The sequence below is a fragment of the Oryza glaberrima genome, chromosome 1 (genome assembly GCF_000147395.1).
Source record: "Oryza glaberrima chromosome 1, OglaRS2, whole genome shotgun sequence".
NCBI classification, from domain to species: Eukaryota; Viridiplantae; Streptophyta; class Magnoliopsida; order Poales; family Poaceae; genus Oryza; species Oryza glaberrima.
Window position 1 is genome coordinate 5,983,950 of NC_068326.1, and position 23,582 is coordinate 6,007,531.

The following is a 23,582-nucleotide window of genomic DNA, read 5'->3' on the forward strand; positions in this document are numbered from 1 at the left end:
TTTCTTCTCATGAGCTAAGTGGTGGTTAATGCAGTGATTGGCTGAGTACTAGGCTAAGCCATCAGTCATCACTGGGTGATGGACTGATGGCTCATCAAATTTTCCATTACTGATGGACTGACAGTAATGCCTCCTAATTGCAATGCTGGAGTAGCTGTCATTCTGTCAACGAGAGAGAAAAGCAACGTGTAACAAACTCGATGCTTAGGTGTTAAGAGTTTAAGGCCGGACAGTGCAAAACTGCAAATGTGTGATTAAACCTTTGCAGAACCGGATAGTAGTTTCAGCTCCACATCATACTGACACAACGAGAGTGGCAGCAATCCTTTGCAAATGCTAGATGCTGGCGGGTAGGCAGGTTTCTGAATCTTTTTAGGGACAACCGAATTGCAAATGACAAGTATCTGATCACACCATGGTGGCGAACCATGCAAGATTCAGTTCAGGTTTGCAGGTGGACAGGAAATGGGCAAACGAAATTAGATGTAGATTAATGTGGTCCATATCTCTCTCTCTCTCTCTCTCTCTCTCTCTCTCTCTCTCTCTCTCTCTCTCGTCACAGGTTTTTTTCTATTATTTAAAACTCCTATTATCTATCATATTTCACAAAAAAGAAAAAAAAAGATGTAGATATAGATAGATAGATAGATAGATAGATAGATAGATAGATATTGAAACATACATGGAGTACAACGAAAGGGCACATCCAAGCAAGCTGCTATTGGTGCCACGGAGTCTTTCATTTCCATCAATACGATAATGAAATATATGCTAATCATTATTATGCGCTGACAAAACACTAGGCCAGTACGATGGCTCGCTGCCATAGAGCCCATAAATCTTGTGTCAGCAATTCAGCATCATTGTTATTAAGGACTATAATAGCAAGTGCTCACAACCATAGGAGTATGCCACAAGCTGCCAGTGCAGGCACTGGACTTCTGTTAAGAGCTGAGAGCAATGGAAAACCGAACAATTGTTAACTTAATTGGTGATTTGCTGCAGCTGACACATACATTGATCGGCCTGATTGTGAGTGGCTTAATTAACTATGGTCTTCACTGGAGAGCTGGCCACTAAGGTGGTGTTTGGATCCAATTACTTAACTTTAGTCTCTATATTTAGACACTAATTTAGAGTATTAAATATAGACTACTTACAAAACTAATTACATAAATAAAAACTAATTTGCGAGACAAATTTTTTAAGCCTAATTAATCCATAATTAGATAATGTTTACTGTAGCATCACATAGGCTAATCATGGATTAATTAGGCTCAATAGATTTGTCTCGCGAATTAGTCCAAGATTATGGATGGGTTTTATTAATAGTCTATGTTTAATATTTATAATTAGTGTTCAAACATCCGATGTGATAGAGACTTAAAAGTTTTAGTCTCATCTAAACAGGGTCTAAATGCCTTATGCATCTGATAAGTTAGTATAGGATTATGCTTCGTACCTGCCTGTTTAAATGCTGGCCCTGCGCTGCAGGGACCCCACATTCTTCAGATATGTGGCTAATTTGCAATGTTTTGCCTGGGTCTTTGATGTTGCTTTCTTGCCACCAAATGCAATTAGAAATAGCTCCTTTCTGAGTAAGAGATAGATACTGCATGCGACCTGTCGGCTGGGATCACTACACACATTACCTCAAGATACATTTGGCTGAATTGGTTTTAAAAGACTCTTTTTTAAATTTAAAAAAAAAAAGCTATATGTTTTAAAAGACCAAAGCCAAAAGGTTGGCATAAAAGCCCAAGTCTAAACAAAGAGGGCATTGGTCTTATGCTTTTTATCTTATAACCTGCCTAATAAGCACAAAGAGACTGTTTTTTTACCTGCTATCAATGTAGGCTACAAGGTACTATGCGACGCTTGTAGCTTGGGTAGCAGTAGCCACTGGCATCAACTTACTTGAGATAACATCACAAATTCACCATAAATACACGCCATACCGCGTGGAAGAATAAGCAATGCACCTTTCTGTATTAATCAGCTTTGCACACTTGTATTGTCGGCACCATCTACAGTTTCGCATCTTTTCTGAAAAGAATTCATCACGTTGTCCATATGCCTAAAATTTGTATCGACCTGGCCAATTCCTAGTCAAGTAATTTAGTGACATATTTCATTTATCATCCATTTATTTTTTTGATGTGCGTGCAAAGCTACTGTGCATTTGTGCAACAGAGCTCAAGCTCCACCATTCCTTAATGTGATATGCCCAACCCACACAGTAGCACACTGCTGGTTCATCTAGGAAATAGTAAATTGCCTATGCCTCCATTGGTAAGGAAGGAAGCTTTAGAAGTCCACATCCTACTTTGATGAGCTGAGCAATCAATTAACATGGTGGAGTACTGGAGTTAACGGCAACACCTTGGTGATATCTGAACTCTGAATGGTATGTAAAGTATTTGCATATTTGGCTGAAAACAATTAACTACTTTGCAAATCATGTGTGCCACATTGAGTGTCTTAGAATTAGTATATGGGAAATACACAAAATGATAAGTAGTATAACAAGTTCATTTAGGTGGGAATAACCGTAGGATATAATTCAGTTAGCCAAGGTAACAAGTATCAACAATGCAAACCTCATCAGACACTTTCTCTTCTGATGGAAACACTCTTGACTTAACAAAATACCTCTAAGTGATATAAACATAGGGTGGCTGCAATCTGCAAACTTAATCTTAGCAAGCACTAACTTCTCCAGAAGAAATATATATGTACACGAGACTACAAGAGTAAGATAGGTACAGTAGTAAGAATATTACAAGGACCAACAAAAGTTCAACCAAATGAACTAACATTACCAGAGTCATGGATGGAAGTAGGGGTCCTCCTTGTTCTGATATATTGAAAACAACTGTTTTGAGTAACGTGCGGCGAGCTTGTGACAGAATTCAAGAGCATAACGATCGTACTGCTCCAAATCATGGACAGTCTTCTTAAGCGGGCCAAAAGTATCACCATCAAGAAGAAACTCCGCTATAGAAGATCCCCTATACAAATAAAACAACTTTCAGTCTGAGAAAAATGGACTCCAAGTACAATGGAAGTTAAATAAACCCAAACCAAACCTCTTTCAGCTATACCCTAATTAAGACCTTATTACAAAGAGGTCAATAGCCAAACTTGAGTACTGGAGCGGATACAATATTTTCTCTTAGAAAACAGGCATGGTTATGTGTGTGTTGTTAATAACTTCCAGGTTCATAGAGCCTCAAGCTAGGTCAGTTGTAAATTCATAAAACTAGAGTTTGGCATTTGGATTGTTGACAGTCCAACCTACAGCACTGTAGTCAGTGTTGGTGCACATGGTCAATACAGGAACTGCCACAATAGATATGTTAATCCACTGATAGAAAATGTCATCTCACCTAAATACAAATTATTTAATCTTCAGTAACGGTTCATATGAAAGTTATCGCTAGAAACAAAAAAAAGTTGTCTTTTGAACGCTACTTTTTGCAAATTTTGAGTGGTAGGGCTGATATCAAGACAAAACAAAATAAGTAATGCAGAATGTAAAAGATGCGAATTATAAGCAAAACTGCTAACTAAGTTAAACATGAATGAAGAGGGGACTCCCATTACATATACAGAGAGTAACTACCCAATAGGCATACCTTGCGGCATCAATCTGGTTAAATCCTTGCTTGTTATGCAAAATGGTGGCCTTTACTTCCTGTTCATCCTTAGTTTGCTTTCGATAGAGAGCACAAACAGCTTTCAAGCAAAGTTCAGGGTGTGCAGCAAATGCAGATAGCATCTCTGCCTCATACTTCCATTCCTTGGCATTCCTTTTACGGCCTATGCAAGCCATAACGTCTTTATAGTCTATCTCATTGTCAGACTCTTCAAGTTCTGAAAAGGATCCTTCACTGGGGGCAGAGGCATCAGATTCTTCTGGTTCAGCAGAATTCGCAGAATTTTCTGAACAATCCGAATCATTTATTATAAAGTCATCCAAATCATCATCTTCATCCGAGTCACTCGCACTCTCTTCACAATCCTTGGGTTCAACAAAGTTGAGTACCCGACGCGCAGACTGTGCTCTCTTTGGCTGACCTTTAGCTAACCGAGCCGAGCGCCTGGTTGCAGGTGTGGAAGACCCTTTAGTCTCACCGAATCCACCACCACCCTTGCTCGCCCTCTCTTTTCTCATCTTCTTGACCACTTCACGAATGGGAATCATATCATCATCACTACTCTCGATCTCTGTCGCGACTACACGAGCACCATCGACACCATCCTCATCCTCATCTTCGTCCTCATTGTCACTGATTCCACGCAGAGCACGCTTCCTACTCCGCGTGACGCCCTTGTCCTCATTCCCATCATCTCGGACGCCACGCAAAGCACGCTTCCTACTACCATCCTTGCCCCTCCTCCCATGGCCACCCTGGCTCTCAACCTCATCTTCACTATCGCTGGTGACAACCAGCGCGGCGGCGCGCTTCCTATCGGGCAGCGCGGTTGTAACATCATCATCCTCGAGACCCACATTGTCGCCACAGCTAACGCTCCCATGGTCGCCTCCATCACCATCACCATCCCCCTTGGCGTCATCAATCTCGTATTCATCCCCGCTCTCGCCGATCACCACCCGCAAAGCAGCACGCTTCCGAGGAGTCGCAACCGCATCCATCCCCTCCTCCGCGCCTCTCCCCTTCCTGACGTCAACAGCCATCCCCTCCTCCTCCTCGCCATCACTAACCTCAATGACATCACGCGCCACACGCCCTCCCGCCATCTCCTCCGATCGACGGAGATTTGGGCCTCCCTTACCTGTACTACGATCCGCCATGGCCCTCCTCAAGCGCGCGTTCTCGGCTTCGAGGAAGGAGACCCTGGCCTCGAGGGAGGCGATACGGGACGACTTGGCGGCGAGCACTACCTCGAGCGCGGCGGCCTTCGCCGCGGCGCTCATCTCCGGCGGTCGCGGCGGCGGCGGCGGCGGTGGCTGAACCCTAGCGACAGCGTCAGCCGGAGACTGATGCCGCTGCAAGGGGAGAAGACGAATAGACAAAAAAAAAAAAATTGAGTGAAACAAAATAGATTTGTTACTCCGTAACTGAAAAGAAAACGGAGTTTCCTTGGGCCGATTGTTGGGCCGAGAAAGGGCAAGATTTGGTGTCTTTGGACTTTGGAAGGGGTGCGAATTGGGCCTTTTTTTAGGTCTCAACGACTCCCTCTAGAAAGACCGATGTGTTTGGGTGAAATTTGCATATACTGTAGTGGTTTCATAAGCAAGTGGAATAAGTTCATCTAAGGTCCCTTAACTTGTCAACGAATCGGATTTCTATCCTTCAACCGCAAAACCAGATACAACTATTAAAACCGGTGTAGATTAGATCCCTCGGTGGTTTTGACGGCGGTTTTGGCTGACGTGGCGCCTACGTGGCTAATTTGACTTGGTCTCGGTATGACGTGGCACTGATGTGACGCTTACGTGGCAATTTGATCCGAAAAAATAATAAACCTCGTGGGACCCACTTGTCAGTTTCACACAGAAATTAATAAAAAATGGTGGGGCCCATGTGGGCCCCACGTATCATTCCCACCCCTCTTCTTCCTGTCCTCTTCCCCCATCTCCCATCTCTTCAACTCTCTCTCCCATCTCTTCTCCTACGACGGTGGCACGGGCGATTCGGGGCAGCAGCGGGTCTAGTAGTCCTCCGGTGCCAGCGGCTAGTGCGCGCCGCCGTGCGGGGTGGCGTCGGTGGACGGGATGACGAGGTACTCGTAGAGAAGCCCGGCGAGGCCGGCGCCGATGAAGGGGCCGAGCCAGTACACCCAGTGGTGCCTCCAGCGCCAGCTGACGAGCGCTGGGCCAAACACCCTCGCAAGGTTCATCCCGGTGCCGTCGAACGGCCCTCCGGCGAGCATGTGTCAAGAGATGTTGCATTAACATATAGCATTGTCAATACATGCTTGATAACACAGGCAATTAGCAGAGAATGTGCTAGTGTTAGACTGATAAATGAGGATGAATACCTCCCGGAAGTTAGAGACGTCGTCGTCGGGGTCAGGTACCTCGTGGAATTCGTCCTCGTTGCTGGAGTAGTCGACCACGGTGTCGGAGGCGGAGTCCTGCGTGGAGACGAAGCTCTGGGCGGCGACCATGGCGATGTCCCCCTCCTCCTCCTCGCCCTCCCTGGACAGCGGCCGTGGCGACACCTTGACGGGGACGAGCAGGCGGTCGTAGTCGACGTTGGACAACGCGCCTCGCTCGCCTGCTCCGGCATCCACCCGTGCCGTCCGCCGCCCGGAAAGAAGAGAGAGAGAGAGGGGAGAGGGGAAAGGGGAAAGAAAGAAGAGAGGAGTGAGGATGAAGAAGAGAGAGAAGGGAGAGGGAGGCTGTCATGTGGGACCCACATGGGCCCCACCATTTTTTATTAATTTCTGTGTGAAACTGACATGTGGGTCCCACGAGGTTTATTATTTTTCAAATCGAATTGCCACATAAGCGCCACGTCAGTGCCACGTCAGATCGAGACTAAGTCAAATTAGCTACGTAGGCGCCACGTCAGCCAAAACCGCCGTCAAAACCGCCGAGGGACCTAATCTGCACCGGTTTTGATAGTTGAGGGATCCGTTGTATCTGGTTTTGTGGTTGAAGGACGAAAATCGGATTCGTTGACAAGTTAAGGGACCTTAGATGAACTTATTCCTAAGCAAGTTCATAGCTACCATAAGGCTCCATATTTCCTTAAGCTTAGTTCTTTTCTTCATTTCCAAACTTCAACTTCCTAATTTTTCGTTAGCACGCTTTTTAAACTGTTAAATTGTGTGTGTTTTGAAAAAAAGAAAAACTCTATATAGAAACTGTTTAAAAAATTCAAATCAATCAATTTTTCAATTTTATAATTATTAATACTTAATTAACTATGTGCTAATAAGCTTTCTCGTTTTACGTGAGCTGAGAAACTCTCTCCAACCTGATAGAAAGAACGCCACCAAGCTAGTAAAAAAAATGGAAATATTACACGTGTATAAACATGTTTATGTTTTTATATGGTATATCATATAGTTTGGTTTGGGATGGAGGGAATACTGTAAGTATAATTGTGTAGGTCCACTTCGGAATTTATAGGACAGATTTGTATCCACTATTAAAAAAGCATCAGCACTCAGTAAACCAATCGAGTTGTAAACTATTATTTCCCTTTAGTGAGACTTATTTGAACGTTTATCGGTTTGTTGTTGGATTGACGAAACCATGTCGAGCGGTGGTTGTATAGTTCGAGGCGCATACAAATCGGGCGTCCATTTTTTTTTTTTTACAAAAATCGGACACTGTTTCATCAAGTAGATCAAAAATGTTTCAATATTACTTTCTCCGTTTCACAATGTAAGTCATTCTAGCATTTCTCACATTCATATTGATATTAATGAATTTAGACATATATATATATATCTATCTAGATATATTAACATCAATATAAATGTAGTAAATGCTAAAATGATTTACATTGTGCAATGGAGGAAGTATGAAAAAGCTGAAACACAACCAAATCACGGTTTCCAAAAAAATCGAGCGTTTCAATTCACTGCAAATGGTGAAAGGATGTTTCAATTCACTGCAACATTTGATCTATATACAGTGAAACATCACGAGTACACTTGCTGAAACATTATTGGTGAAATAAAAAATGAAACGGATTTACTTAATAGAGTGTTTTCTTAATATGCGAGTGATTTGTTGTAACGGCACGTATGGTGGGACGCGGGGGGGGGGGGGGGGGGGGGGCAGCTTAGAGGTGCAGGAGCGAGCGGGTGCCCGATTTTTCTGTCGCCGATCGGGCGCCCGATCGCTGGCATTTTACCGTATAGTTGGAACAATACATCTCTACACCCTCCGTTATAAAAAAAATAGTTTTAATTCCAACTACGTGTGTTCAGGTTTATGGTTAGATGTAATGGAACGGAAGGGTAGTTCCGTGTACCGCCGGAGGATATTCCCAGCGTACCAGCATCTAGGCTCTGCGCTTTTTCCAACCGTATGCGCGTGTGCGTGTGCGCTTACCGTTGGAGAAAAGATCGGCCATCGTTTGCAGGAAGGACGTGCCACTGTACACAGAAGTCACAGATCCCATTCATCGCCTCACATTCCTGCGTGCGACCAACCAAACCACGCCTTTTTTTTCGTCACCCGGTCGATCGATCGACGATGGAGCAGAGCTCTCCGTGCCGCCGAAAACGAAAGGCGCGCGCATCGTACCACCAACCTGTGCTGTCACGGGGCCGCGCGTCTCACGTGCGCGCACCACGCCGCCGTCGGTCGCAAGCAGAAGCAGTGCAGCTGGCCGGTTTCTGCTTCTCTCGTCTCCTACTCTCCTCTGCTTTGCTTTGCTTTGCCGTGGAGTGGTAACCGAATGGTTGGCCGGCTGATGGCCAGGGTCAAATTGGGCTGGCAGATCTTGTTGGAGCTCTCCGACTCTGACGCCGCCCAGCAATCCAGCATCGATCGTGTATCTTCCTTTCGGTTACTTTTTGTGATGGAGCTAGTAAGCTAGTATGGAAGTAGTAGCAGTAGTTTAATGGGATCGGAGGACGTTGTTTTTACGCAATGCGCATGCAAAAAACACTTTTGGTAGTGGCTTTCAGGCATCTTTGGTTTGACCTCGCTGATCGACGATCGTGTCTTGATCCTGAATTCCTGATCCTGTGTGCTTAATTGCTCCTCTCTGAAGAACGATGACGACGTGTGCGCGCTGTTGTTTTTTTGTCCCATGTCTGTGCACAGAGCCACATATCAGTTCATACTCTGCTCCGCCATAAACATTGCCGATTCGGCTGGCATCCATCCATCCATTTCACCGTAGTCGTACCCCGCCCTCTGCTTTTACTAGTGCATCTCCGTCTCGCTGCATTGACCTGTCGCCGTTTGTACGTAGCCACCCACACGACGCGCGCTGCCGCTGCTCACACCTGACCTGATCAGCTGAACCAGTCCACGTACGTACGCCCGACGCCCACCGGTCCGCGTCACGCGTCCGGTTAGTTGGCCCACGACGACACGAGCACTCCCAGCCGCGAACACCGCAAAATCACCTCAAAATCACCGTCTACCCCGACACTTTTCGCGCTCCTGCGTCCACCGGCCGCGGGACGGACGAGACCACACCTCGCGTCACATGCGCGACGTGACCCACCCCCGCGCTCGCTCGTACTCACACCCGTTCCATCCGTCGCGGTTGACCCCGCGCAGCATCAGCAGCAGCGGCAAAAAGCGCGCGCGTCTCATGAGCCCGGTTGACCTCGCGCGTGCGGCGTGTCGTGTCGTGTGTGTGCGTGCCAACCGCGCGCGCGTCACGGCCTCACGGGCGGGCGCGCGGACGCCGCCCGTTCGCCCCCGCGTGTTAATGCGGGGGGCGTGCAGCAGCAGCAGCTAGAGGAGGCGTACACGCGCGGGTCGCTCTCGGTGACTCTCTCCACACCTCGGACGCCACCGCACGGGTGACCAGTTGTACGCCCCGCTTCACCTGCATCTCTTTTCTCGTGACCATCACCACTACGATATTTGCAGTTGCAGCTAAGCTAGCCGTGCGCGGATATAAAAGCCGCTCACCTGCCTCCGTTTCGTTCACAGAACACCACTGCAAGCTAAGCTTAGCTAGCTCTTGTACAGGTTTCCTCACCTGCTGTATCGATCGATCTTGTTGTGGCCATGGAGATGATGGCGGCGAGCGGCGGGCAGCAGGCGGCGGGGTGCGGGGGGAGGTACTTCCAGATGCCGCTGCACTACCCGAGGTACAGGAAGGAGGACTACGAGAGGATGCCCGAGTGGCAGCTCGACCGCCTCCTCTCCGAGTACGGCCTCCCCGTCGATGGCAACCTCCAGCACAAGCGCGCCTTCGCCATCGGCGCCTTCCTCTGGGGCGCCGGCGGCGGAGCCAACGCCGCCTGATCCATCGGCCGATCGACAGCTACCTGATAGATGAATCGACAGTCGATGATCGATCGACACACACTGATCGATCTTGCAGGCTAGTATTATGCTTTGATATATGGATACAAGTGTTTTGTAATTAAGGAGGCATAGGAGTATGATCTACTGCTAGCTTAGCTAGTTTTTTGTACGTCTTCTTTGCGAGTTCTGAGTATTTTGGACTTTGGAGTAGGCTAGTGTTGTGATCGAGTTGTGACCATGTGAGGATTGACTAGCTAGCAGCGCTTAATTCCGTTGTTTGTATCATACCTATACAGTACGCTACTCTCGTATAATAATGTGTCTTTTCATACTACATCCTACATCTACTGATATACATGTACGGATCGATGTACCATGCACTGTACCAGGCTACCAGCTTCTTCTATATGGACTAGTACTATTATATAGACTTTGTTTATTTGTGATGTGTGCATCCTTAACTATTAAACAGCTTGACGACACGCATCATGCATGTGTGATCTGTGTGATCAATACGAGCTGTTGTTTTGCTGCATGCATGCTCGATGCATGCTATATCTGATCGATGAGAAATCTAGGTGATAAGTAGGTACACACGTTTAATTTCAGCGTCTCCGTTGGAAGTAGATGGGCCATGGTTTTCATCAACCCAACAAGGCTTCTTACCTCCATGGTCCTTTTCAGGCCCATCCCCATAGCCAGGCCGAAACTTTAGTTCATAGCACTGGCCCACACATACCGATACGGGCCGTGATGTGATTTCTCATTAGGCCCAATAACTTAATGGGGGGGGGGGGGGGCAACTAGCTAGCGCGCACTCCCCCATTAAGTACCTCTATTAGTTAATACTTAATACTAATGACAGTATTAGGAAAGATTTTGAAGATTTTTTTTAGATTTTTTTACTAACAGATATAAAATTTTTTAAGTTGGATTTGAAAACTTTCGATTTAAGATTTAAATTTTAAAGACAAATTATGAAAACTTTTAACTCGGATTTGAAAACTTTCAACACGATATTTGAAAACTTTCAAGTCCAGATTTGAAAATTTTGAAAACTTTCAACTTGAGATTTGAAAATTTTCAATTTGAGATTCGAGAACTTTCAAGTCCACATTTGAAAAATTTGAAAACTTTCAACTTGAGATTTGAAAATCAAAATTTGAAAACTTTCAACTCAAGATTTGAAAACTTTTAAGTTCAAAACTGAAAATTTTTAAGTTAAGATTTAAAAGTTACTAGTAAACTAATCACTAATAGAAATAGGAAACTAATAACTAGTAAACTAATTACGATTTTTTTCTCCTATCCGTACGGTAGCGAACTGCGAAAAAAGAAAAAAGAAGAAGAAGAAACGGCGGTAGCAAAAACTGCACAAAAAAAGAAAAAGGAGAAAAGAAACGCGCACGCGTGCCGTGGGCCTTGTGGGCCGGAAGTGAGCACCGGCAACCCGCGCGCGAATTAGCATTCACGATAACTTAATGGGTCTGGCTATATCTTCGGTGCCACGTCTTTTTAATAAAAATAATTTTTTTTCACACGATAATATACATCACTGTAATTATTGAACTTCAATCGTAAATTTCAAACTTGCGCTATAATTTTAAAATTTTACTGTAAATTCTCTAAAACATACTTATATAAGAGAATTAGGATAAAACAACCTAGTCTGACTATTTGTGCAGTCTTGAAGAGCTCACGCTTCAAAACAGTTATAAATATTTTTTTCTTGTAAAAAAACTTATGGCTGCGAATATGGATATAGACTATGTTTAGATTTATAGTTAGAAGTTGATTTTTTTTAAAGTACGGAGGAAGTAGCCGTTGGTATTTTTTCTATTTAGATTGAGTAAACTCTAATAGTATGTCGAGTGAGGAAAAGATACCAATGTATCGTCAGATGTGGAGAAGTTGAAAGCGAACCATACCATTGCCGTCAGTCCAACTTATCAACCTGTAAAGTTTTCTGTCCATTTACCATTCACATAAACCACTGTCTAGGAGCAGCGAGATTCGTTAATCATCTAAACGAAACCATGCGGTTTTTAATAGGAGTATTAAAAAACCGGTGCAAGTGTTTGAGTAAAAAAATTTTAAATATAACTTACAGTATAGTAGTAACTACGATATAACTCATATAGAACTTACATTAATTCAACTATAATTTAGTTAGATAACACTAGAATCTTACGTGTGTGACACTGTGACGTGTGAAAGTTTGTTTATAGTTATTCTTTTTTCTCTTCATGAATAAATCTCGAGGGATCCGATGGTCACATATCTGATAGTTTTGAGGGGGAAAAATACTTACGGAAGTTTTCTAGTAAATTCTTTTTTATTCACTGTGATAGAGTTCGGTTTGATGCATCATCTACATATAATATGGCAATTTGGTTTTTAAGGTGGTAGTTAGGAAGGAGTGACTAAAGCAAACACCACCTCAGTATGGCCTCTACGATGCTCTAAAAAACAGAGAAGTAAAATAACCTCTTAATTAACTAATTAATGTAATTAAATTACTCCTGACAAATCTAACTCATCCATTTGCTGGTGAGACTTGACATCCCCAAAGTCAAATCCAAGTACTCTCTCCGTCTAAGGGCCTATTTAGTTTACAAAATTTTTTTCCCAAAAACATCATATCAGTTTGGACATATGTATAAAGTATTAAATATAAATAAAAACAAAAACTAATTGCACAGTTAGAAGAAAAATCGCGAGACGAATCTTTTAAGTCTAATTAGTCTATGATTAACCATAAGTGATACGGTAATCCACATGTGCTAATGACGGATTAATTAGGCTCAAAAGATTCGTCTCGCGGTTTTCAGACGAGTTATGAAATTAGTTTTCTCATTCGTGTCCGAAAACCCCTTCCGACATCCAGTCAAACGTTCGATGTGACACCCAAAAATTTTCTTTTCCCCAACTAAACAGGTCCTTAAAAAAAAGCAAACTCTGAGTTTCCGTGTCCAATTTTGACTGTCCGTCTTATATGAAATTTTCTATAATTTGTATTTTTATTGTTGTTAGATGATAAAACATGATTAATATTTTATACGTGACTTGTTTTTTTTATTTTTTTATAATTTGTTTAAAATAAGACGGACGGTCAAACGTTGGACATGGGTTTTTTTTTTTTTCGACGGAGGTAGTACTCTCGTAGAAATTCGTCGAGCAAAGATATCATCGTCATTAAAGTATCATCCATCCATATTCATCCGTACAAGCACAATGTGGTCGCTGCTGACAAAGAGGGCCCACATGCAGCGTCACAACCCGGAGCCTTCGAAGATACTACTACTCCCCAATTGCGTCGTCGTGTCAGCCTCCGACCGTCTCCCCGGACAAGCGCTCCACCCGACGCCACGCGGCTGCAATAATATCTCAACCCAAATCCGCAGAGCGAGCAGCGAAGAGAGCAAAAAAAAAAAAAAAAGTCTTCGTTTTTACCAAGTTCACACACTCGTCGTCTCCCCCATTTCCTCTATCCGATTCAAAGCTCGAATCTTGCTGAAAAAGGAGGGAGCTTTTGGGGTGGGGATCATGGCTCACCTGCTGCAGCTTCCAGACCTCGCGGCGGCGAGGCCGCCGGCGGCGCGGAGGAGGATCGCGGCGGCGGCGGTGGTGGTGGCGGAGGCCAGGGGCGGGGTGAAGCAGCAGCAGCAGGTGGCGGTGGGGAGGGTGATCAGGGTCGCCGACCCCGTGCGGGAGGGGAGGCTGCTGCTGCTGCCGCCGCCGCTCTTCTCCGTGCCGGTCACGCCGTCGGAGTCGCCGGCGGCGGCGAGGCGGCGGGAGGAGGACGAGGAGGAGCGGCGGAGGTACTACCTCAACATGGGGTACGCCATCCGGACGCTGAGGGAGGAGCTCCCCGATGTCTTCTCCAAGGAGCCCAGCTTCGACATCTACAGGTTAGTATTGTCGTGCTTTGATTTGAGGAGAAGATTTTTGATCCTTAATTGATGCAAGAATTTGAGCTAGATTTCATGAATTGGGTGTGAATTAGTGGCGAGTGCTCCGATTGGTAGCTTAATTACATGTTTTACTTGGAGGGCATGCAGTTGCCAGTTTATAGACTTTGTATGTTGTATCTTGATTGGAGTAGTTTGCAATAAGTTGTGTCATGTGGATGTACATGTTTGGGAATTAGACCATGTGTTTGCTGTAAACTGAATAGCTGATATCAATTTCTAGCCTGTTCTGCAGTACTCCCAACCAGGGTTTCTAGCCTGTAGATGTACATGTTTGGGCGTATTTGTTTCTGTTAGTTTCAAATTGGCGGTGTAGCTTATCGCTGGGTGGCTTAGCTTGGAGTTGGGTTCTCTTGGTGGAGTTGGGCTTGGGCAGCGTATCATAGTTATCAAGCATCAGAATTACCATACATAGGACATGAAACTGCTATATCTAGCTCTGTAATGTATCAGTAGGTGTCTCTTGCTGATATGGTTGTAAACACAACCTTACGATTGCTCAGATGCCTTTTGTGGTGAGCTTGAGCCAACTTTGCCCTTTCTCATTACCTTCATGTTCTAATTCCATGAATTGTTTCAAACAATAAACTTCTAATTATCCTGCGTGTCTCACTCCATGCGATGGTTAAGTACTAGTATTGCAGTATGTGCCCGCTTTTGAATATGTACAGGACCATATAGTAACTACATTTTGATCTGAACTTGAATTACTATATACAGAGAATATCATATATTATTATATCACATGCTATTTTCTAGGTTAGGATTAGTCCTGTATGCTTTATTGTTCCCTCAATCTTGGCCAAGTTCAAATTTTAGTATGTCTTATGTCTTGCTTGACACTTAACACTGTTGCTCTGTTTAGTTGATTAACCTTAGTGTGCTTCTGCATGTATCTACTTATGTGATTCTTTCTAAAGATGCTTATGTAGTCTGCAGTGGTAGGTTGCATTTGCTTATATAGCTTGTTAACCTATTTTAGTCTTATCATCGATCTTTTCACATCTCCATTTGTTACTGCTTGTTCAGAGAAGATATTGTCTTCAAAGATCCTCTCAATAAATTCGAGGGCATTGATAATTATAAAAGGATATTCTGGGCATTGCGCTTCACCGGCCGAATCTTCTTCAAAGCACTATGGGTTGATATAGTTAGTATATGGCAGCCTGCTGAGAATCTTATCATGATTCGCTGGATTGCCCATGGCATTCCTCGAGTCCCATGGGAGGCCCATGGTCGCTTTGATGGTGCTTCTGAGTATAAACTCGACAAGAATGGGAAGATCTACGAGCATAAGGTGCACAATGTTGCTATGAATCCACCAACAAAGTTCAAGGTCCTGCCAGTCCACGAGCTAATCAGATCGCTTGGCTGCCCCTCCACACCGAAACCAACTTATTTTGAGACTTCATCTCAATCTTTGAGCGTTGAGCCAGGTTATTTAAGATTGGCATGGACAAGATGCTACCTACTGTTATGCCATATGCTTTCGCTACCAAATCTGGGAGAAGGATAGCATGGATTTAGCATGATATTTCTAAATTTTTGCCCTTTTTTTGTTGAATGATAGTGTACCAAGTCACTAATTGGTAGTACTTGCTGTATATATATGTACAGTGATAATTTTTATAGAATAAGAGTTCTTCCGGTTGATATGTGCAAGCTGCAGTTTCTACTTGCTCAATTAAATGTATCAAACAGTGAGCCAATTTGACAAATCTATCACTGGGGCATCTTCTCTCTGACCAAGTTGATTGGGGGCATATCTGTGTCAACTCTGCATCTTATTTTGCAATGTGATGAATACTTAAACATAATGGTTTACATGAGTTAGCAGCCAGACAGAATAAAGGTTGGACACTGGTGAGATGATGAGATCCTCTCACAATAATCTGTTTAGTAGATGCTGCATACTATTGCATCGCTCCATGTCCAAGGGCTTCAGTTGTCCAGACTCCAGAGTACTAAATTTTTATGCAGTACAAGGCATTCAGACGCATGGGCAATTACAACGGGGATGCGAAAGACTAAAGCATGAAACAGAATGAGAAACTACATAGAAATTTAGGACTTCAGTAAACGGTAATGAAAGTAATACTCTTATGTTACAAATCCATGTCCCTGAAATTTCACATTTCTGTGGAAAATGCACCAGAGAATTCTGCAGTTTAAGTCCGGCATTGGTTGGACACAAATTAGCCGTCCTATACCAAATCAGAACAGAACAGGAAAAATGAAGGCAAGATTACAAGTTTATGAACGTGCATTATATGAAGAAAACCTATGCTTCCGAATCACGCTCAAAATTATAGAGTACAAAACCTGGCAAAGGGAAACATAATACCTTTCTTCATTGCTAGACTACTAGGTCCAACATGACAAGTCAGTACAAAATAATTTGAAAGGTCTAGCAGCAAGCGGTCTACAAAAGTTCATCTCGTTTTAGAAATGGGAACATATTGCATTTCGTGAATAAAAAAGGAACAAACTCAGCCTGAAGAATGACAAGCCACATATGTTGCTGGTCCAAATTGCTCAGGCTTAACCAGGGAAGCTAATATGTCCCACCGAATAATTGAACCCAAACAGGAGCCACATATTTGATATGAACTCCATTCAATGGAGGAAAGATTTGATGTCCTTACAAAACCTCCACATTCGAAGCTGCCGCTTGCACTGTTGCACATGCTCCTAAAAGTCCAAGAGATGCCAGCCGAATAATGCATTTCCGATAGGAATATTATCTTCCAATAATTTGCGGGACTAGCAATTCCTGGGCACCTTTCCTGCACCCATAAGCCCACAAGTTGCTCCTCAGATATGCTTTTCTCTAGCCACTATACACTGTTATATGCATATAAAAAAATTTCCCAATAACTTGTGGATATGCCTATACTTCCCACCGTGAGATGCCTGATTCTTGCAGCCAAGCTAGCTGCTGCTCAACTCAGCTACCTTAATCAGGACCGAACTGTTCTTTCCTCGTGGTTGAGTAGCATTGTATATCTACGAAGATGAAGTAGTGGACTCAATCAGCTTTCCTCAGTAAGTGCCATCAGGTATTCAGGTTTGTGGACCATGTAGGCATCAACCTGTTACTACTTGTTATGCAGGTGCAAGCCTGCAACACCGATGCAGACTGTTCAGAGGAAGACACAAAACAAGATCAGGAAGGGAACATTCCTACATTCTGATGACATGAAAGAATTGTACGCGCTTCGAAAGGCACCTTCACTAGTTAAATTTCTCATCTTACTTTACTAGCTACTACTATCCACTTCTGATAATCTATATGGAAAAATAACATTATGCATTAGAAGCGATCAACTTCCATTACCACCAAAATTAATTTGAGTTAAGGAGACTATTCCATAGATGCAATTGAATCTCAAATTTTCTTTGGTCCATGACAGTGTCAGAGATGGCAATGGAGTGGGAGACTGGTGGGGAGGCAAGGCAGTAGCAGTGGTGGAAGAGAATAATTGACAAGCTTGACTGATTGCTATATTATATTATTAACATCTGTTTATTGTGATAAGTTTGGTTAATTATTTTTAACTTAACAGGTTTGACTCATTTTTAAGTTCTAGCTATTTACCAAGATCAGTTCAATCCAATATCCTATAAAAAGGGAGTGTCCTACAATCATTTTTACAATTCAGAGTTCCTACTTTGGGTGCGACATGGAAGCCCTTAATTCACTCTTTACTTTGGGTGCGATGTGGAAGCCCTTAATTCACCCTTTCTCATCATTTAGTTCATTGGATCCAACACATAATAATTTTTGGGCATTGTTATTTCTACTGCACCAAAACACAAGGGATACTTTCCAAGTAAACATAATTTCAATCATTTTTCAACACGCAGAGACTATCATACAACTGAGTGTAGAAATGTTAAATTCAATGGAACATATTGAAACTATTCCTGGTGATGCTTTTGAAAGGAATAGATGCCACACCTTTAACTGATGTGTCCGTAGATAATTGGCCCAGAGAAGATTTTATTATCTGTCATACATCCATCCATGTCAGGTTCACTGACAGCACTGCTCCGATGCTTACACAAATTCCAACATTCTTCCATACATGAGCAGGCCGCGTTGAATCTGATGCCATGCAGCAGGACATCACCTGCTTCAGAATCTTATGCCTACCCTTCAGGAATTCAGCCCCAGAAATGCACAAGTCTAACAGTCCTGCCAAAACACAGACCATCATTGAACTATTGCCACAGCTGATTATTCTAACTTTGATTGACACATTAGCCATAATTATGTAAACATTTGCAAAGAACAATATTCGAGGACTAATTTTTGACAAATCTAGCAATATGGGTATCATTTCACCTAACTAAATACTCCCTGCTTTGATAAATATATAACTGAATTTGATTTGGTATAGCTTCCAATGTTGAACTTTGTCCATCAAATTCTTTTCGAATTATCAACTACAAAATTGACATAATGTGAAAACACTTAATACGAATTTAATGGCACCACTTGTGTGCCCATTATATCATCAGAGGGATCATTTTAAAATGGTGGTTGTAAGTTTGAATAGTATTGTCACCAGTGACATGTTTCCAATGTCATCTCAACTAATTGGCTTAACAGCTCCTCTCACACTCTTTTATCCAACATAACAATAATTTAAAGAGACATAAAATAGTGGTATACAGAAATACCAAGCTCTACAACATTCATGCCTTGCCACCTTGGTGCAGGCTTGGCTACCTTTTTTACCTCTCAAACTAGTTGTGGGAGTTATCATTGAAATAATTTGAGGATGGAAATGAAACAGCAGCATCAGTGTATGGGCAAGCTGAGAAAAAATCATTACGCCAAAAACCTAAACTTGAATAATTTTTTTTCCAAAAAAAAACTTCATTTATTTGTACCAGAGGAATCACAAAACTGAAGAATCCATTATAATAGTTAATTGGTCAATGCAATAACCAAACATTACCAGAAATTTCTCAGCCTGAATCCCTGGTATGCAAATCAATTAAAATTCTTTGGTCACTGTAAAAGTTCATTCTGGAGTCATTAATTTGGTCTGTTGTGGATCTAAGTAGCCAAAGTAGACTGAACATTTAGTACAGCCTGAAATTCACTCCTTAATGATAGCTTATGGTAGCATCCATCCAAATCGAAGATTCCATGTATATAGAAATGATCTTCTCAAAACATGTCCATTATCATGCAACATATGAACCTGGCAAAACAATACACCGTAAACTGCAAAATCACCGACAGGTAGCTAGCATTATTTCAGATGATATATTCCAATTCTCTATCGACACCTACATTATTGACAAAAGCATCTCGATATCTTATGGATTAATATTTCCAATAATTCTATTCTCCTTACGTGACGCTATGCTGGTTACACCACCCTTTCATCTACTTGCATGGTTGCACCACTATCCTTAACCTCTCAACAGAGCTATATATACCCTCCCTCCATCCATAAGACTACACACTTCCACAGCTCAACCAAAGCATACATCAGCTAGACCAGTGTTATTGATCTCTTCTGTGAAACCCTTAGAGCAATTTCTTAAAAGAGACCGCAAGTTAGAGAATGAATGGAAAGAAGGGTAGTATAAGGATTGACATTTGCCTGAAACCAAAAGATGTGGTGCCAGAAGATGCAAAGAAGCCAATCAGTGAAGAAGGGCTTTCCCCAAGGAAATGGCTACATGATGTCTGGGACTTCGCCAGACAGGATACAAACAGGGTCACCTTTGCACTCAAGGTTGGCCTTGCTTGCCTCCTTGTGTCACTGCTCATACTCTTCCGTGCACCCTATGACATCTTTGGGGCTAACATCATCTGGTCCATCCTCACTGTTGCTATAATGTTCGAGTACACTGTTGGTACGTATCATTTCTATGCATGAATAGCTATTTAAGTCTGCTGATTGTAACATTATGAACATGTGGATATCCTATATTTCCATATGAACATTATTGAAGTATGAGAAAATATTTATGATTGAAAAGTATTGATAATGTTATCCATTTGTAGGTGCAACATTCAATCGCGGATTCAATCGAGCCGTCGGAAGTGTATTTGCTGGAGTATTTGCAGTAGTTGTTATTCAGGTGGCTATGTCTAGTGGCCATATTGCAGAACCATACATCATTGGTTTCAGCATATTTCTCATTGGTATGCCTTAAAACTGACCAGTATTCTACATATAGGCAATCCATGATTTCACCCATTTGTATTAACAAGATAAACAAGCTAGAGTTCTTTGCATTAACTCAGTATTTCTTAAATATTCTTAATGTGAAATATGATTGATATGTAGGTGCTGTAACATCATTTATGAAGCTATGGCCATCACTAGTTCCATATGAATATGGTTTTCGAGTTATCCTATTCACATATTGCTTGATCATCGTATCGGGCTACCGCATGGGAAATCCCATCAGGACTGCAATGGACAGACTCTACTCAATTGCGATCGGAGCCCTCATAGCCGTTTTAGTAAATGTCTTTATCTGCCCAATATGGGCAGGGGAGCAACTGCACAGGGAGCTAGTTAACAGCTTCAACTCTCTCGCAGACTCCTTAGAAGGTATTTTTCTCAGCATCGTAGTCTTTGTGGTGATTTCTTGTCGATCACTGTTGAGAGCAATAATATAATTCTTTTTCTATCACAGAGTGCGTCAAGAAGTATCTAAGTGATGATGGTTCCGAACATCCAGAGTTCTCAAAGACAGTCATGGATAACTTCCCTGATGAACCAGCATTCAGGAAGTGCCGAGCTACGTTAAATTCGTCAGCGAAGTTTGACTCTCTGGTAAATTCTGAATTTCATATGATCATTCTGCACTATAAATTTATAATCAACAATTTAACAGCTAATATTTTGCCATTGATATGATGATTAATTTTCTAGGCGAACTCTGCTAAATGGGAACCACCACATGGGAGATTCAAGCACTTCTTTTACCCATGGGCAGAGTATGTGAAAGTTGGCAATGTTCTTCGCCACTGTGCCTACGAGGTGATGGCTTTGCATGGTTGCGTGCACTCAGAGATTCAGGTATCATCACACTTATTCTGCCTGCATCTTATGTTCTTGTGCTAGACTTTACATTCTGATCCTTCACTGCCTATCTACATCTCCATATCTAAATTCGTTATTTCAAATAAATAATTTTCAGACACAGTTTTTGATGCAAACATAATAGAATAGGATATAAGAATTATATAACAAGGCAAGATACTTAGATGCAATGGTGAATTATCTTAGATGATCCTAGGTAAGAAGTGGCACCATGTGCTTACTTCATGTGATAATAGAATTTGGTGCCCTCATTGATACCTTTACATGCAACCTATTAACTCTTTGTCCTAGTAGCGGAAAACACTATATTCTCATTCTATGATGCAATACAATACAAAATACTCAAAAAGGCGATTATTATGTTTCATCCGAGGACCAGCAAAGAACATACCTAACATGTGAGGGATGTTGTGATTTCTTGAAGGACGTCTAGTTAGTAAATAATAAGCAGTCAACACACCATCACCATAGTTCATATCTTCTGGGGATCAAACTTGTTAGCCTCCTTGACCCAACTTTAACATTCTTGAGAGTACAATTTAACCATGGAAGGGGTCATTTCACCATGCAAAAGACCTGAGGACAAGGATAACAGGTGATCAAATCAAACACTGAATACTTTGGCTGGTAAAACTAACATGGCAAGTATTTGAGATTGGAAACTTGAGCCTTGAAGATTATGACCTACAAAATTTTTAAGAAGAGCAGGGAAACACAAAGAAAAGAAAAGAAAAGGCCATGTGCTGTAAGATGGCAAGCCAATTAAGAATTGACACCGATGTTATGAGCAAAAACTTAACAAGATTCAACTTGTTTTAGAAAAAGTAAAGCAGAAATGAAATTGTTGAAAAGTGCACACTTCCACATGATGTCCTGAGTTCCACTAACTATGCATTTGCATACTTTCTGGTGTGTGCTTAGTATCATCAAAGCAATGATAAATAGTATAGTCATGATGCTCTTAACCTTATTTTGCATATAACACTAGTACTTGCATTATTGCAGGCCCCATACAACCTAAGGTGTGCCTTCAAGTCCGAGATCTTAGATGCCACAAAGCAAGCAGCGGAGCTGTTGCGCAGTTTGGCAAAAGATTTAAACAACATGAAGTGGAGCCTCCAAACTAGCTTACTTAAGCATGTTCATGTCTCGACCGAGCGTCTGCAACATTCAATTGACTTGCACTCCTACCTGTTCACCGCAAGTCAGGAAGACAACTATGCCAAACCACAATTGAAAATCTCAAGGGTTGTGTCTTTCAAGAACCAGTCCGGTGAACCAGAAAGCAAGACAACTGAAACCAGAACACCAATGGCGATGGAAGTTGAATCCTACCATGAGATGATGAAAAGGCAGCAGAGGAAGCTGCATTCATGGCCTTCCAGGGAGGTGGATGATTTTGAAGATGACGAAAATGTTGTTTCTGATCTCATTCCAAGGATGCGTGCACTTGAAAGCACCACAGCGCTGTCACTTGCAACTTTCACATCACTACTGATTGAATTTGTTGCTAGGCTTGATCATTTGGTTGAGGCTGCTGAGAGGCTTGCTACGATGGCAAGGTTCAAGCAGCAGATTGCAAACTAACCATTCAATGGCACTAACAGATTAAATACTAGCATAGTTACAGGATACAGAACTAAGTGCATACTAATCTACCCAAAGCATCAAGTGATGTAACATTGTTGTTTGCTCTTTCTTATACTAGAAAGGGGGAAAGTGTGTTTACATACTGGTATTTGCCAGTGGAGATATAAAATGTAATAGAAATTATACATGTTAACCTAATCCTGTGTGATCTGTCTAGCAAGGGGTGTAATTCCCATATATGACCAATCTTTTTAGAACAATCACACTAGTTTAGTTCTCTGGAGTCACTAATGGCATAGTGATGGTGGCATGGTGGTGATTAGCATTGTGCATCCAACGATCAAAGTGTCCATATGATTTTTTCTCGAAAAGTTTGGTTCAGTTAATATCATTCAGGAGCATCTATGTACAAATTGGCTTATTGAGCTGACTCACAAGTCATAACCAAGTGCAATTTTCAGTGAACTATACACTGAACTGAACACCCTGACGCACTATCAGTCTATATCATGGAGTGATGGAAGGCAAGGCATATGCTCAATTATATATACCGTGTGCAATCCTACCATGACGAGGAGGGCATTCGATCCAACTTCCAAGACAGACCAGGTTAGCTAAACCCTTCACATCGAAGAAACCAAAACAAACACAACATGCGCAGACGCAAAGAATAACGGCAAGTCTCCACTACGTGTGACATCCAATCTAGACAGTCAAAATGCCGAAAATCTAGAACAAGAACAACTAGAGAACCCTCACGGGCATAACGCCGAGCACCTGTTTCGCGCTCCACCACGATGGCGGCGGAAGGAGAGCAGGAGACCTCCGATCCCCCTCCCCCCGAGGAAACCCCACCCCCAACCACCCCCCACGAAGACCGTCGCCTTGCACCGACCAATCGGCCGACGCGACGGCCGGCGAGGAGACCGGATGCGGCGCCACCGCCGCCTCCGTCGAAACGGCCACCGTCGCCGCGCCGCCGCGGGCCCTCCGCTTCTTTCACCTAGTAAT

At 42.8% G+C, this 23,582-nt stretch overlaps 4 protein-coding genes and 1 long non-coding RNA gene across 7 annotated transcripts; 3 read left to right on the forward strand and 2 right to left on the reverse strand.

The window, feature by feature from the left end:
- Positions 1-1,290: 1,290 nt before the first annotated feature.
- LOC127756734 (uncharacterized) lies at positions 1,291-5,028 on the reverse strand. The gene is made up of 2 exons (XM_052282444.1): positions 3,639-5,028; positions 1,291-3,011 (listed from the first exon to the last, which is right to left on the reverse strand). Exons 1-2 carry the CDS (start codon positions 4,940-4,942, stop codon positions 2,828-2,830), a joined length of 1,488 nt encoding a protein of 495 aa, XP_052138404.1. The 5' UTR covers positions 4,943-5,028; the 3' UTR covers positions 1,291-2,827.
- A 4,565-nt stretch (positions 5,029-9,593) lies between these two features.
- LOC127754929 (uncharacterized) lies at positions 9,594-10,354 on the forward strand. The gene has a single exon (XM_052280542.1). It carries the CDS (start codon positions 9,686-9,688, stop codon positions 9,923-9,925), a length of 240 nt encoding a protein of 79 aa, XP_052136502.1. The 5' UTR covers positions 9,594-9,685; the 3' UTR covers positions 9,926-10,354.
- A 2,977-nt stretch (positions 10,355-13,331) lies between these two features.
- LOC127771877 (uncharacterized) lies at positions 13,332-15,662 on the forward strand. The gene is made up of 2 exons (XM_052297827.1): positions 13,332-13,839; positions 14,929-15,662. Exons 1-2 carry the CDS (start codon positions 13,475-13,477, stop codon positions 15,413-15,415), a joined length of 852 nt encoding a protein of 283 aa, XP_052153787.1. The 5' UTR covers positions 13,332-13,474; the 3' UTR covers positions 15,416-15,662.
- An 82-nt stretch (positions 15,663-15,744) lies between these two features.
- LOC127771887 (uncharacterized) lies at positions 15,745-23,548 on the reverse strand. Of its 3 annotated transcripts, XR_008017230.1 has the most exons (5): positions 23,349-23,548; positions 21,373-21,557; positions 18,867-19,115; positions 17,861-18,097; positions 15,745-17,038 (listed from the first exon to the last, which is right to left on the reverse strand). It is a non-coding gene; the product is annotated as an uncharacterized LOC127771887 (long non-coding RNA). The 3 variants fall into 3 exon arrangements; XR_008017229.1 differs by lacking the exon at positions 18,867-19,115 and having other exon boundaries at positions 15,745-17,020; XR_008017224.1 differs by lacking the exon at positions 18,867-19,115.
- On the forward strand, positions 19,379-23,210 carry LOC127771846 (aluminum-activated malate transporter 9-like). The gene is made up of 6 exons (XM_052297792.1): positions 19,379-19,779; positions 19,931-20,071; positions 20,217-20,486; positions 20,572-20,711; positions 20,811-20,957; positions 21,987-23,210. Exons 1-6 carry the CDS (start codon positions 19,485-19,487, stop codon positions 22,566-22,568), a joined length of 1,575 nt encoding a protein of 524 aa, XP_052153752.1. The 5' UTR covers positions 19,379-19,484; the 3' UTR covers positions 22,569-23,210.
- Positions 23,549-23,582: the final 34 nt, after the last annotated feature.